The 13,463-nt window shown below is 38.6% G+C and overlaps 1 protein-coding gene across 1 annotated transcript; it reads right to left on the reverse strand.

Moving 5' to 3' along the window:
• Nucleotides 1–658: 658 nt before the first annotated feature.
• LOC121877051 (serine/threonine-protein kinase pkn2-like) lies at nucleotides 659–1,462 on the reverse strand. Its single transcript, XM_042382660.1, has one exon. The coding sequence runs from the start codon at nucleotides 1,460–1,462 to the stop codon at nucleotides 659–661; it is 804 nt and encodes a 267-aa protein (XP_042238594.1).
• Between the last annotated feature and the right edge of the window lie 12,001 nt (nucleotides 1,463–13,463).

A 13,463-nucleotide genomic window follows, 5' to 3' on the forward strand; every position in this document is an offset into this window, starting at 1 on the left:
CATCATTAACTCGAATACGCTGGATAGCTTCAAACAGGTTGGATGGATATATGAGCAATAGGGGTTGGGTGTAAATGGGACTGCCCAGTATGGGCCTATCGGCCCGCTGCAGTTTCCTCCATTCTTATGTTAGGCTGGGTTAGGTTAGGTTGTTATGTAATGCTCTGGTAGGTTGGTTTGGGTTGAGTTATGTTAGGCTGGATTGGGTTATATTCGGTTAGCGTTAAGGTATTTAATGATCAGGTACAAGTCTTCAGGTGATCTGTCAACTGTGGTAGAACATCATTAGTCACGCTCATGTGTAAAGGATAAAAAGTCAATTTCTGAGTTGTAGGTTAAAATTTATTTATTTATTTATTTCATTTATTTACAGGTACAATGCAAAAATGAAACTATTACTATTCCTACTAAACAGTAGTAGCTGTAGAAGGGGTAATGGTGTGTTTTTCTCTTACAAAGGCTGTTGGTGCGTGGAGGAGGAAGAGGAGAGGTGGGTCGAGGAGGAGGATATTCATATTGATAATATTTATATTTAACCGTTTATTTATCCATAATACTATACAGAATGGACTATTGTGACGGTATTGACATGGCTGAGCCAAGTGAGAGCATGAGCTCTCAATGGCATCTGATATATAGGCCTACTGTACATGTTGTATCACTGGTGTGTCTTGGAGGGGGAGAGCACCTCAAGGGAGAGCTCTTCGAGGGACTGCTTAAAAACGTCAATCACCTTAGCGAGACTTGGGCGGTGCTGTGGGCTGCGGCAGAGCATTTTCTTGCACAGGTCTTTAACCCCTGGCGGCCAGAGGTTGTCAAAGGTATTTTGGGTGTCGGAGATCATCACTGCAAGCGAATAAATGTCGCTGGCCGGGGTGCAGGGTTGACCTTTAAATAGCTCGGGGGCGTAATGGCTCCCGTACGGGTTGCAGCGTAAGGTCAGGTGGCCACCTTCGACTCTTGATAAGCCAAAGTCGATAAGGTGGGAGGTGAAGGATCCATCGGGATTCTTCTCCAGCAGAACATTATCCCCTTTAATGTCATTATGGATGATACCCCGGCTGTGTACCTCGGCTAGGCCTTCAGCTATGGGTAGGAAGAGGTTTATCGACCGGGTGGGAGATAAAATAAATAAATTATCGATAATGTCGTACAGTGATTGACCCTGGCAGACTGAGAAGATCATTACCGGGTAATCGGTGCACGACCCCAGCAGGATGGGGGATCCACCAGCGCCATTTACTTTTAAATTGTTTTCTATCTCACTTTTAAAGATCTTGTTGACGCCATGGCTTACTCCTATTTTAGCGCAGGCAGGTCTGTTGAAAAACTCTCCCAGCAATACTTCGCCACTGACCCCTTCGCCCAAAATACCGGTCTTTTTGAACATTTTTTGAAAGTCGGCATAACCGAACTCCACCAGGTGTGATCCCTCTTGGTAGCTAGTCATCTCTTCTGCCATCTTATTTGGAAAGTTATTGAGATGAAGCTAATGAGGTAAACTTTTTTTTCGGGGGGTAAAGTGTAACTGAATATATAATACGGTTGGAATTTTCACATGTGACAAAAGATTCACAAGAAAAGAGTGACTTATAGTATAGTGATAGTGATGTAATGTTCTGCTGTAGTGTAGATGTGCTGTAGTGTAGATGTAATGATATTGTAGTTTATATCTGGTGTAGCGATGATGTAGTCTTATATGTTGTAGTGAAGATGTTGTAGTTTTATATCTGGTGTAGTGATGATGTTGTAGTTTTATATCTGGTGTAGTGATGATGTTGTAGTTTTATATCTGGTGTAGTGATGATGTAGTCTTGTATGTTGTAGTGATGATGAAGTTTTATATTTGGTGTAGTGATGATGATGTAGTTTTATATCTGGTGTAGTGATGATGTTGTAGTTTTATATCTGGTGTAGTGATGATGTTGTAGTTTTATATCTGGTGTAGTGATGATGTTGTAGTTTTATATCTGGTGTAGTGATGATGTAGTCTTGTATGTTGTAGTGATGATGTAGTTTTATATTTGGTGTAGTGATGATGTTGTAGTTTTATATCTGGTGTAGTGATGATGTTGTAATTTTATATCTGGTGTAGTGATGATGTTGTAGTTTTATATCTGGAGTAGTGATGATGTAGTCTTGTATGTTGTAGTGATGATGTAGTTTTATATCAGGTGTAGTGATGATGTAGTTTTATATCAGGTGTAGTGATGATGTTGTAGTTTTATATCTGGTGTAGTGATGATGTTGTAGTTTAATATCTGGTGTAGTGATGATGTTGTAGTTTTATATCTGGTGTAGTGATGATGTAGTCTTGTATGTTGTAGTGATGACGTAGTTTTATATTTGGTGTAGTGATGATGTTGTAGTTTTATATCTGGTGTAGTGATGATGTACTTTTATATCAGGTGTAGTGATGATGTTGTAGTTTTATATCTGGTGTAGTGATGATGTTGTAGTTTTATATCTGGTGTAGTGATGATGTTGTAGTTTTATATCTGGTGTAGTGATGTTGTAGTTTTATATCAGGTGTAGTGATGATGTAGTTTTATATCTGGTGTAGTGATGATGTAGTCTTATATATTGTAGTGATGATGTTGTAGGTTTATATCAGGTGTAGTGATGATGTTGTAGTTTTATATCTGATGTAGTGATGATGTAGTTTTATATCTGCTGTAGTGATGATGATGTAGTTTTATATCTGGTTTCGTGATGATGTTGTAGTGATGATGTTGTAGTTTTATATCAGGTGTAGTGATGATGTTGTAGTTTCATATCTGGTGTAGTGATGATGTAGTCTTATATGTTGTAGTGATGACGTAGTTTTATATCTGGTGTAGTGATGACGATGTAGTTTTATATCTGGTATAGTGATGATGTAGTCTTATATGTTGTAGTGATGATGTTGTAGGTTTATATCAGGTGTAGTGATGATGTTGTAGTTTTATATCTGGTGTAGTGATGATGTAGTCTTGTATGTTGTAGTGATGATGTAGTTTTATATCTGATGTAGTGATGATGTTGTAGTTTTATATCTGGTGTACTGATGATGTTGTAGTTTTATATCAGGTGTAGTGATGATGTTGTAGTGACGATGTAGTTTTATATCTGGTGTAGTGATGATGTAGTTTTATATCTGGTGTAGTGATGATGTAGTCGTATATGTTGTAGTGATGATGTAGTTTTATATCTGGTGTAGTGATGATGTAGTTTTATATGTTGTAGTGATGATGTAGTTTTATATGTTGTAGTGATGATGTAGTCTTATATGTTGTAGTGATGATATTGTAGTTTTAAATCTGGTGTAGTGATGATGTACTTTTATATCTGGTGTAGTGATGATGTTGTAGTGATGATGTTGTAGTTTTATATCTGGTGTAGTGATGATGTAGTTTTAATCTGATGTAGTTTTATATCTGGTGTAGTGATGATGTAGTTTTATATCTGGTGTAGTAATGATGTTGTAGTGATGATGTTGTAGTTTTATATCTGGTGTAGTGATGATGTACTTTTATATCTGGTGTAGTGATGATGTTGTACTTTTATATCTGGTGTAGTGATGATGATGTAATTTTATATCTGGTGTAGTGATGATGTTGTAGTTTTATATCTGGTGTAGTGATGATGTTGTAGTTTTATATCTGGTGTAGTGATGATGTAGTCTTATATGTTGTAGTGATGATGTAGTTTTATATCTGGTGTAGTGATGATGTTGTAGTTTTATATCTGGTGTAGTGATGATGATGTAGTTTTATATCTGGTGTAGTGATGATGTTGTAGTTTTATATCTGGTGTAGTGATGATGTTGTTGTTTTATATCTGGTGTAGTAATGATGTTGTAGTTTTATATCTGATGTAGTGATGATGTTGTAGTTTTATATCTGGTGTAGTGATGATGTATTGATGTTTCAGTAATGATGCTGTTGTAATGATGGCGGTGTTGACTTTGATGAAGGGATGATGTTGCAGTGAAGATTTTTATGGTTATAATGTTGTGATGTTGTAATGATGTAGTAATTACGGTGTTGTAATATGTTGTAGTGATAATTTACCTGGCTGTATTGTCAAGGAATATGTATAATTTCTTATTCTCTGAAATATTCTTAACTAGTGCTGTAGCGAGTGCATGTGTGTAAAATAATCCTAATAGGATTGGTGGTAGAAGTTGTTGTAGTGTACTGTAAGTGGTGGTAGTTGTAGTAGTGTCTGTTAGTACCAGGGGGTGGGTGTAGTTGTGTGTCCTCCCTGGTCTACAGTGAATTTGGAGGAGACATACTCAGTAGGTGGGAACAGGAATTTAACAGTGCATCTGTGATTATGGTTAACAAATTTACTGGCAAAGCTTATAGTACAGTTCGCCTATTCCGAGTAATTCAGTCAGGTTTTGATACTGAGTGTGCTATCAATTCTCGCTGAATTAATTTTTTGCCGATTATTTAGCCAGAAATACAATTAGCGGATAGTAACAACTGTTAACATGGCTGAGCCAGTTGAGAGCCACCCATAACATAGGTTCATGGCGTAATGTACATTATTGCGTTGCGTTTGGCATAGTGAAATATTATATGTGAGCAGGACTGGTACTTGATACATTAGAATGTTTCTGTATGTATTTAGATATTTTTGCAGCTTAATGTGGGAGTTGTTTACTATTAGTGTTAGGCTTTTAGTCTCCTAGGGTATGGAACTTTGTCAGTCATTGGCTGGCCTTGGAGGTGGAAGGACGTTTGAGTTTGTCGGTGGTGGAGACCTTTTCAAATAAGGTTTAGTTGAGTATTATCTATTCAGTGCTGCTCTATTATTTATTTTGTAAAGTGCAATCAATGGTGACGTTACAAAGTGGTTTGTTTATTTACTGTGCATATATTAGTGGTTTATTAAGGATTGTTTAGTCTTTATTCTCCTGCTTTAGTTTATCTGTTCATGATGTAACCTGCACACTTATTATGGTCAACTTTTATTATTAGATTTTATTTAACTTTTCGTGATGTGTATAATTCGAAATCTTCACTCCTGAACTGTTGGGATAAAGAGGGCTGTGATTGAACCCATGAAATTTCGCATTTAACATTGTTGTCGTGTATTGAAGTAATATTAATTTTTAGGTGATAAATATTATGGCTAAGTTGTGTCGATTTGCCAATTTGTTTTTTGTTGTGCCGTGTGCACCCTCATTACACCTTTTCACATATCCGTTGAGACATTGTTACATAACTATTTGATAAATTTCATAACCGAATGACAGAACACATATCGAATGACAATCTAAAATAACTGTTCGTTCATTCTAACGGAAATGATTGACTTAAGTTATGAAATTGACAGCCGTGAACACTAAACCAACAGTCTACATATAGTTTGAGAATGTAACAATTGGAGAATGACATACCACCAACAGTAATTTTAGAGTGTCATTCGATATGTGTTCTGTCATTCGGTTATGAAATTTGTCATATAGGTATATAACATGTCTCAACGTATATGTGAAAAGGTGTATTATATTCATCTTTAATGTAATTCAATTTGCTAAGTTATGGCATAACAATACACAAAGAAATAGGCCATATTCATTAACAGTATATATAGGTCAGGGTCATGTGGGTGATATCACTGTTCACTACCAGACAGGACAGTGGTTCATATATATTAAAATTCATATTCTATTTGAAGAAGAATCTGTGTGAACTAGCAAATTTTGGTTAAACCGCAAGAATGTCCTCAAGCACTCCTGATTCAATGTAATAATTACAAAGTTTATAATGCAATGAGTCAGGTGGCCTGAAGTCTTTGACAGTATCGCATTCAATAATAGTGTTCAAGTGTATGCTTTAAAGGTTTATCACAAGTTTACATGCCGAGTGTTCCGGTATGGGTACAGCGTTACTAACTTGCCAGATGTGTCTGTATCCTAGCCTAATTCTGGCCACAACTACATCGCATTGTCTGATTCTGTCCTTATGCTGACCATACCGGTACCTCTTGTCACCAAATTTTTCATATTTACTAATATTACAACTTCCAGTTGTGTCTGCATTTCTCTGTTCTTCTAGATCAGAGTTCATGATTTTGACTGAATGTTCTTAAGTACAGTATTGGACTGGCCAAGGTCTGAAGTCCCTCCACCCACAGGTTCCTCTCGACCAAGAGCCTTGGAGATTGGGACGACCTCCACACTAGTTGGGAGATGGATGAAGGCCAGTAAACTAGGGTAAATTTGTGAACGCAAGCGTTGGGAACTAGCCACCTACTCTGGAGCCCAGCCAACGGCCCAGACGTTCGCCAGATGCTTTCACTGTCTAACCTGATGATCCCCAGCCTGAGCAAACACCGCTAGCCCCCATCATTGTTATGGATGAGTCCACCACTCGGTAGGGCTATGTTTTGGCGGAGTGTTTGGAGTCGGCAAGAGTATGTTGACCACCAATTTGCTTGTTGGCAAAGGTACCACAGTAGTGGAGAGAAGCTACTAATCCTGGTGATGTTAAATTATTAGTGTTGGTGCTGTAAACGGCATTATTGCCACTTGTATTAAGTGGTGCTCAAAGGTGCTATAGAAGAGTAGTGTTGTGTGTACATGTACATCCAGGAATGGTGTAAGTGGAGAATGTAAAAAAGTTTGGGTAAGCCAGGGAGTTGACCACTGTAGTTGAGTCATTTACCTACAGTATTTTACCGTCAGTCTTTTCCATTGCTTGATATCAGATTTACAGTGTACCCATGTGTCTTAACCCTCGAGCCATGCTATCAAAGATCAGAGGTTATGAAATTCCTCTATGAAGTCACATAACTAAGCTGTAACTACTATCTATACTTAATGAAGTAATAATAAGAAAAGAAAAAGAATGAAATAAGAAAAGGAAGAAAAAAAAGGTTGAGTTTAAAAGTTAACAGCAATGGGACAAATTAATATGAAAATACACCAAAGAAATCCCTCCCATATAAGCGTTTAAAGAACATTACTGCTAAGAATATTGTCAAATGTCCATTACACATGTTCACTTCTGTTGGAATTCCTAAAGAGATAGTCAGACTGGGGAACTAATTTCACCAGTGAACTATTCAAAAAAGTCTTGAGCGAGTTAGGAATTGTGCAACAATTGTCATCGGCTTACCACCCGCAATCATAGGGCTGCCTTGAACGCTTCCATCAAACCTTAAAGTCAATGATTAAGAAATATTGTTTTGAGAATAACGCTGATGAGGATGAGAACGGTGACTTTCTTCCCTTTACCCTGCGTGAATGTCCCCAGGAATCACTAGGATATTTACCCTTTGAACTACTTTACGGACGTCAAATCAGAGGTCCTTCAAATATCCTTAAAGATCAGTGGTTCACAGATACTTCTCATCCTAAGTGGTCAGTGGAAAATTATATCGATAATCTCAAACAAAAGCTGCGTCAAGTGAGAAAGGTAGCACAAAAAACCTTAAAAAGTGTCAAAGGAAGATAAAGAGAGTTGTGACGTTCATTCTCCAACCTTCTCTTTTTCTACTGGAGACAAAGTAATTTATTTTCTCAACCTAATCCTGGAAGTGAACGTAAGAGTAAATTCACTGGCCCTTACTTAATCTCTCAAAAACTCTGAACATAATTATATAGTGTGCACCCCTGATCGACGTAAGGATACTCGACTAGTTCATGTGAACCTCATTAAACCTTATGTTGAGAGTCAACTACAGGAGGACTCGGCGAGTGTTCAATCTGTAACTCATGTCTGTGTTCCTATATCAAATGTTTATTCCCTTGTCTCACGTGGTAATGACGTATTTGGGGACTAGGAACTTGATTCCCCAGAATTTTCTTCCTCTCGGGGAAACCCAAAAAATAGTGGAATTCTGAGTAACTTAAATGATTACTTGCCAAATACAACACTTTCTCAAAAAGAGGATTAAAACCCTAATGTTAAATTTTCCAAAAGTCACTTCTGAGGGTGTAACTCCTATACGACAGCCTGCTTACCGCATCGGTCCGGTAAAACGAGTAAACATGAGAGGAGAGGTAGACTTTTTATTGGATAATCATTTGGCAGAACCGAGTAATTCCCTTTGGGCTTCACCCTGTTTGTTGATTCCGAAACCTGATGGTACAGAAAGGTCAAGTAAGTTACCGACTCCTTCCCTCTTCCGTTGATTGATGGTCTGGTAGATGCCAAAGGTCAAGCTCGGTTTATAACCACTATTGATCTTCAAAAGGTTATCAAATAGGGTTGATCAAGACAGCCAAAACCATCTATGCTTCCATTTCCCCCATTGGATTATACCAATATAAAGTTATGCCTTTCGGAATGGCTAATGCTCCTGCTACTTTTCAGCGGTCCATTAATTTCGCTAGTCAAGACCTGTCTGGCACCTATGCATACTTAGATGATCTTGTAATAATTTCAGAACATTCGCAGAAACATCTTATTCGGCTTCAGACCTTTTTCGGTCTATTGCAGGAGGTGGGCTTCACCATCAACCTGGCCAAGTCCACTTTTGGGAGTGCTACCGTGGTGTATTTAGGACCTGTTGTTGGAGGGGGCCAGACGAGACCAAAGGACGCCATTGTGGAAGCCATCCTGTCCTTCCCTAAACCCACTAAGAGGAAAGCCCTCCTGTGCTTTTTTTAGGGATGGCTGGCTTCTACAGACGATTCTGCAGTAACTTATCCTCCATTACTGCACCCCCTCCCCTTACTGACTTGGCCAGCCATAAATCTTCATTTAAGTGGAATCCTGACTGTGATGCAGCTTTCAGCCGTGTCAAACTGCTTCTGTCGTCTCACCCTGTCCTCAGAACTTCAGACCACTCCAGACCCGTCATTCTCTAAGTAGAGGCGAGTGGAGTTGGTGTTGGAGAAGTCCTTCTTCAGGAGGACCCTACTAGTGGAGTGCTATATCCGGTGTTTTACTACTCTGCCAAATTGAAGAAACGCCAAAAAATATACTCCACCATTGAGAGAGGCCCTCGCCTTAGTCATGGCTCTCCATAAATTTGACGGCTATCTCCACTCTCATCCCATCTAGATCGACCATAACCCTCTCGCCTTCATCACCAGTATGCAGAACTCCAACCAACGCATACTGAGATGGGCGCTACCACTTGGACTTTCGCCATATAATAGGGGTGGACAACATCTTGGCTGACGTCCTCTCCAGGGATCCACCTGGGCATCCAGACACAGAGGGGTCCTAGTCCTCCTTTATCGAGATTACGGACGTCTTGGAGGGTGGGTGGGGAGTGTTACGACCCAAGGAGTCGTTACCCCCTCTGTATGAGTCTCGAAGCAGAGACCACGAACAACCCTGGTTCACCTCTGTTCGAATCATCCCTGTCGCCACTCCCAAAGGTTGGTGGGAAGCCGGCAGAGTAGTGTGAGCCAGTTGGCCACAAGCTACTCCCCGCCTAGGTGGGCTGCTCCCCTGGGACTTGGCTGTGGTGCACCCTGTGTGTGTCCTCAGTGTTGGGACTCCATTCCCCTAGATCAACAGAAGGCTGAGCATTGACAGGGAGAATAGATCTTCTCAACCTCCTCTACCGTGTGTACTGTATTGTTTCTCCCTATCAACACGTTTCAGCCGGTTCTTCCCTCAAACACATATGTGGATATGTAACAAGGTGGTATTGGTAGTGATCTTGGTATAGGTATTTGTATACATAGTTTTAAGTGATGTTTACTAATTTCATAGTTTTTTGTAACGTAAAGTGTGATCGTTTTTCTCTTGGTATTATTTTCCTTTCGGACATAGCGCCCCAGAAAGTTATAAACTACTGAAACATTTAGATCTTGTTATTCTGAGCTTTTTGTTCCCCATAAATACATGGCGGAAATGTCTTAATAGCGATACAGTTGAATTTAATGTATTTTAAATAGTTTTCGGTCTTCGTCTGGGAGATGTTCTCTGTGCATCACGCATGCGAAATGTTGACCGAGGTATCGTTATTGCGAGAATTTTTTCGTCCAAACGCATTTGATTTTTCCAAAGGAAGCATCCCAGCTACGATTTTAATTTATAAGAAACTATCAGACTCGCCGCCCTCCAGGCGGCTCATTCGCTAGGCCACGGTAGGACGCCACCCTCCGGGAGGCTCCACATTGTCTCACTTTTCAGTCCCCAAAACGTCTTCTTCCATCAATAGTTCATTAACGGTGTATGTAAGTTTCACCATGCAAAGTATATTTGTTTAGCATTAAACTGTTAGTATTTGAGTGTCTAATCATCACTACATATAACATCATCCATCATCACTACATATAACAACATCCATCATCACTACATATAACACCACCCATCATCACTACATATAACATCATCCATCATCACTACATATAACACCATCCATCATCACTACATATAACACCATCCATCATCACTACATATAACACTATCCATCATCACTACATATAACACCATCCATCATCACTATATATAACACCATCCATCATCAATACATAACACCATCCATCAATACATATAACACCATCCATCATCACTACATATAACACCATCCATCATCACTACATATAACACTATCCATCATCACTACATATAACACCATCCATCATCACTACATAGCCAACAAATGATCCATCATCACTACATATAACACCATCCATCATCAGCCACAGATCGGTAAAGCAGCTTCTGAGATTCTCGTGTGGACAATAATAATAATATCAATAATAATATCATTGATTATTATATATATATATATATATATATATATATATATATATATATATATATATATATATATATATATATATATATATATACATATATAATATATATATATTTTTTTAATGGACGGAAGGAGCAACTCAGAAATAGGTATAATGAACTATCTAGGAATGTTAAACAAATATGTAAGGAAGACAAACAGGGACTTCGAAATCAGGCTAACAAGAGAATCCAAGGCGAATCCCAAGGGATTTTTCCAGGTATATAGGACAAAGGTCCTGGACAAAGTGTGGTCTTTAAAGTCAGAGAGAGGGGAAGTGATCGATGATATTGAGAAAATAAGCAAAGCATTAAACCGCTACTTCTTATCAGTTTTCACAGAAGAAATTCACGAGGAAAATCCAGAGGTGGAACTGATATTTAGGGTAAATGAAGAAGAGTAATTAAAGAATATCACTATCAGAAAAGGGGATGTTCTTAAGAAGATAAATAAATTAAAGACCAATCCCCAGGGCTGGATGAAATTTTCCCTAGAGTTTTGAAAGAGTGTAAGGAACAGATTAGCGGACCCCTCGTAAATATATTTACCAAATCATTAGACATGGGAGTTGTGCCAGTCTTGTGGAAACAGGCAAATGTAGTACCCATATTCACAAAGGGAGACAGAGCATCAGCGTCAAATTACCCGCTTATAAGTCTGACGTCAGTAGTGGGGAAATTTCTTGAATCATTTATAGCAAATAGCATCCGATCGCATTTAGAGAAAAAAAATAATCTACGACTCTCAACGTGGGTTTACAAAGGGAAAATCTAGTCTGACTTTTTTAAGAAAGTCTTCGGGGTAGTAGATAATGACGATAATTACGATGTTATGTACTTAAGACTTTAGCAAAGCGTTTGACAGAGTACCGCAGCAGAGGCTTCTGAGAAAAGTTAAGGTTCATGGTATCGAGGGGAAAGTTTTAAATTGGATAAAATCATGGCTCAACGATAGAACACAGAGGGTTAGTGTAGATGATGTTAAATCTGAGTGGGGCTGTGTAACCAGTGGGGCTCCCCAGGGGTCAGTACCGGGCCCACTCTTGTTCATAATCTGCATAAACGATCTAGATACTGGGATGAGCAGTGACATAAGCAAGTTTGCGGATGACACCAAAATAGGGCGGCAGATTAATTCAGGGCAGCATCCAAATGCACTACAGGAGTATTTATATAAACTGCAGGGGTGGTCAGAAAATGGCAAATGGAATTCAACACCGCAAGTGCAGCATATTTAATATTGGAAGAACAAATACTGTCAATGTATACAGCCTTAACAACATCAACCTAGAGAAGTCGACTTGTGAAAGAGACTCTTAGGGGTACTTGTAAGCACGGATCTACGGCCTAGAAAACGGTGCGTTAATGTTCGTAATAAGGCAAACGGAGTATTGGGTTTTATATCTAGAAGTGTAAGTAATAAGAGTGCAGAGGTCTTATTGCACCTAAATCTTGTGCTAGTAAGTCCGCACCTCGATTATGCGGTTCAGTTTTCGACAAAAATGATGGTCAGATTCGTTCAAAACACCAACTTACACTGGAAAACACATTGGTCAACCCCTAGAGACTCGTGTGTCCTAAAGTAAAAATTTACCTTTTTCTTTTTGTATTAATTTGTAAGTTTTAATCTTCATCAGTAAATTGTTTAATTTTGGTTCCCTTTTTATAGACCTTCTTGGTGACCGCCCAGAAATAGGATATTTCTGTAGACCTGATGGTCATAACATGCAGTGGCACTTGCAATACATAACAAGTTCTCCCTTAAAGTACCAGGCACATTTTTCATCCCTTTATACTTGAGATCGTAACAGGTGGGGACCTTGACAGGATCTAAGAACAAGGGTAAAGTTGTATTCATTTTTGTGCCTTCATCATAACGTACTCTCAGCTGTCACAAGGAGTGTTGAGAGTTTTATACCACTTTGTATACGTCCATCATGTTTCAGTTTTAATATCACTTTACCTTAATTGTACAAAAACTTCTTATTTTTTACTTAAAAAGTAGCATTCCGTATTATTCTTTATAGGTTTGCATTGTAATTAGTTGATATTGCTTGGGTCTGATGGACCTTTTATGCTAAATTTGTCATTATAACCACACGATTGGCAGAAGCGAGTCATAATGTTCGAATTCTCAGTCGGTAAGGTATATATCCGGATTCGTTTTCTCATATCCTTACGACTCGTGTAGTGAGGAGGTGAAACGCTCGCTCTACTTCTTCCGCTTAACTTGTATTTTTGGGTTTCATAACGTCCTAAGTTTAAGTTGAGAAAACCTTAGTTTGTTGTCTACTTAGCATACAAAACTATCGTAGACCTAGACAATCACCACCATTGTGTTTGTAAGTAAATTAGGGAATCGACTGAATTTATATTTTATGCTGTAACCCTTTTCTCTTTTCTACTTATATTCCTTGGGATTGTTCTCGTGTTATGACTTTGGTCAGGCATAGTAAGATAACACAACGATAAAGGTTGTCCTTGCTATCACGATTCTGCCTCGTTTCTCTGCTCTTTCGATTAAGTATTTGTGTAATGGGGGGATTTAGAGGCAGAAAGTATAGATAGAATATTTAGTTGTGGGATGTAAAGAGAGGAAGTGTGGTCGCGTGGCCGGCTAGTTACTTAACCTTCATATTACGTTCTTAGGGAGAATCTTCTAAACCTAACCTCTAATGGTACAGCTATTTATTATTCACTCAATGACACAGACACATTAATAGCATATTATATCGAAGTTACTAGGACATTATATTTACGTTA

The sequence above is a fragment of the Homarus americanus genome, unplaced genomic scaffold, assembly GCF_018991925.1.
Source record: "Homarus americanus isolate GMGI-L3 unplaced genomic scaffold, GMGI_Hamer_2.0 scaffold59035, whole genome shotgun sequence".
In the NCBI taxonomy this organism is placed as follows: Eukaryota; Metazoa; Arthropoda; class Malacostraca; order Decapoda; family Nephropidae; genus Homarus; species Homarus americanus.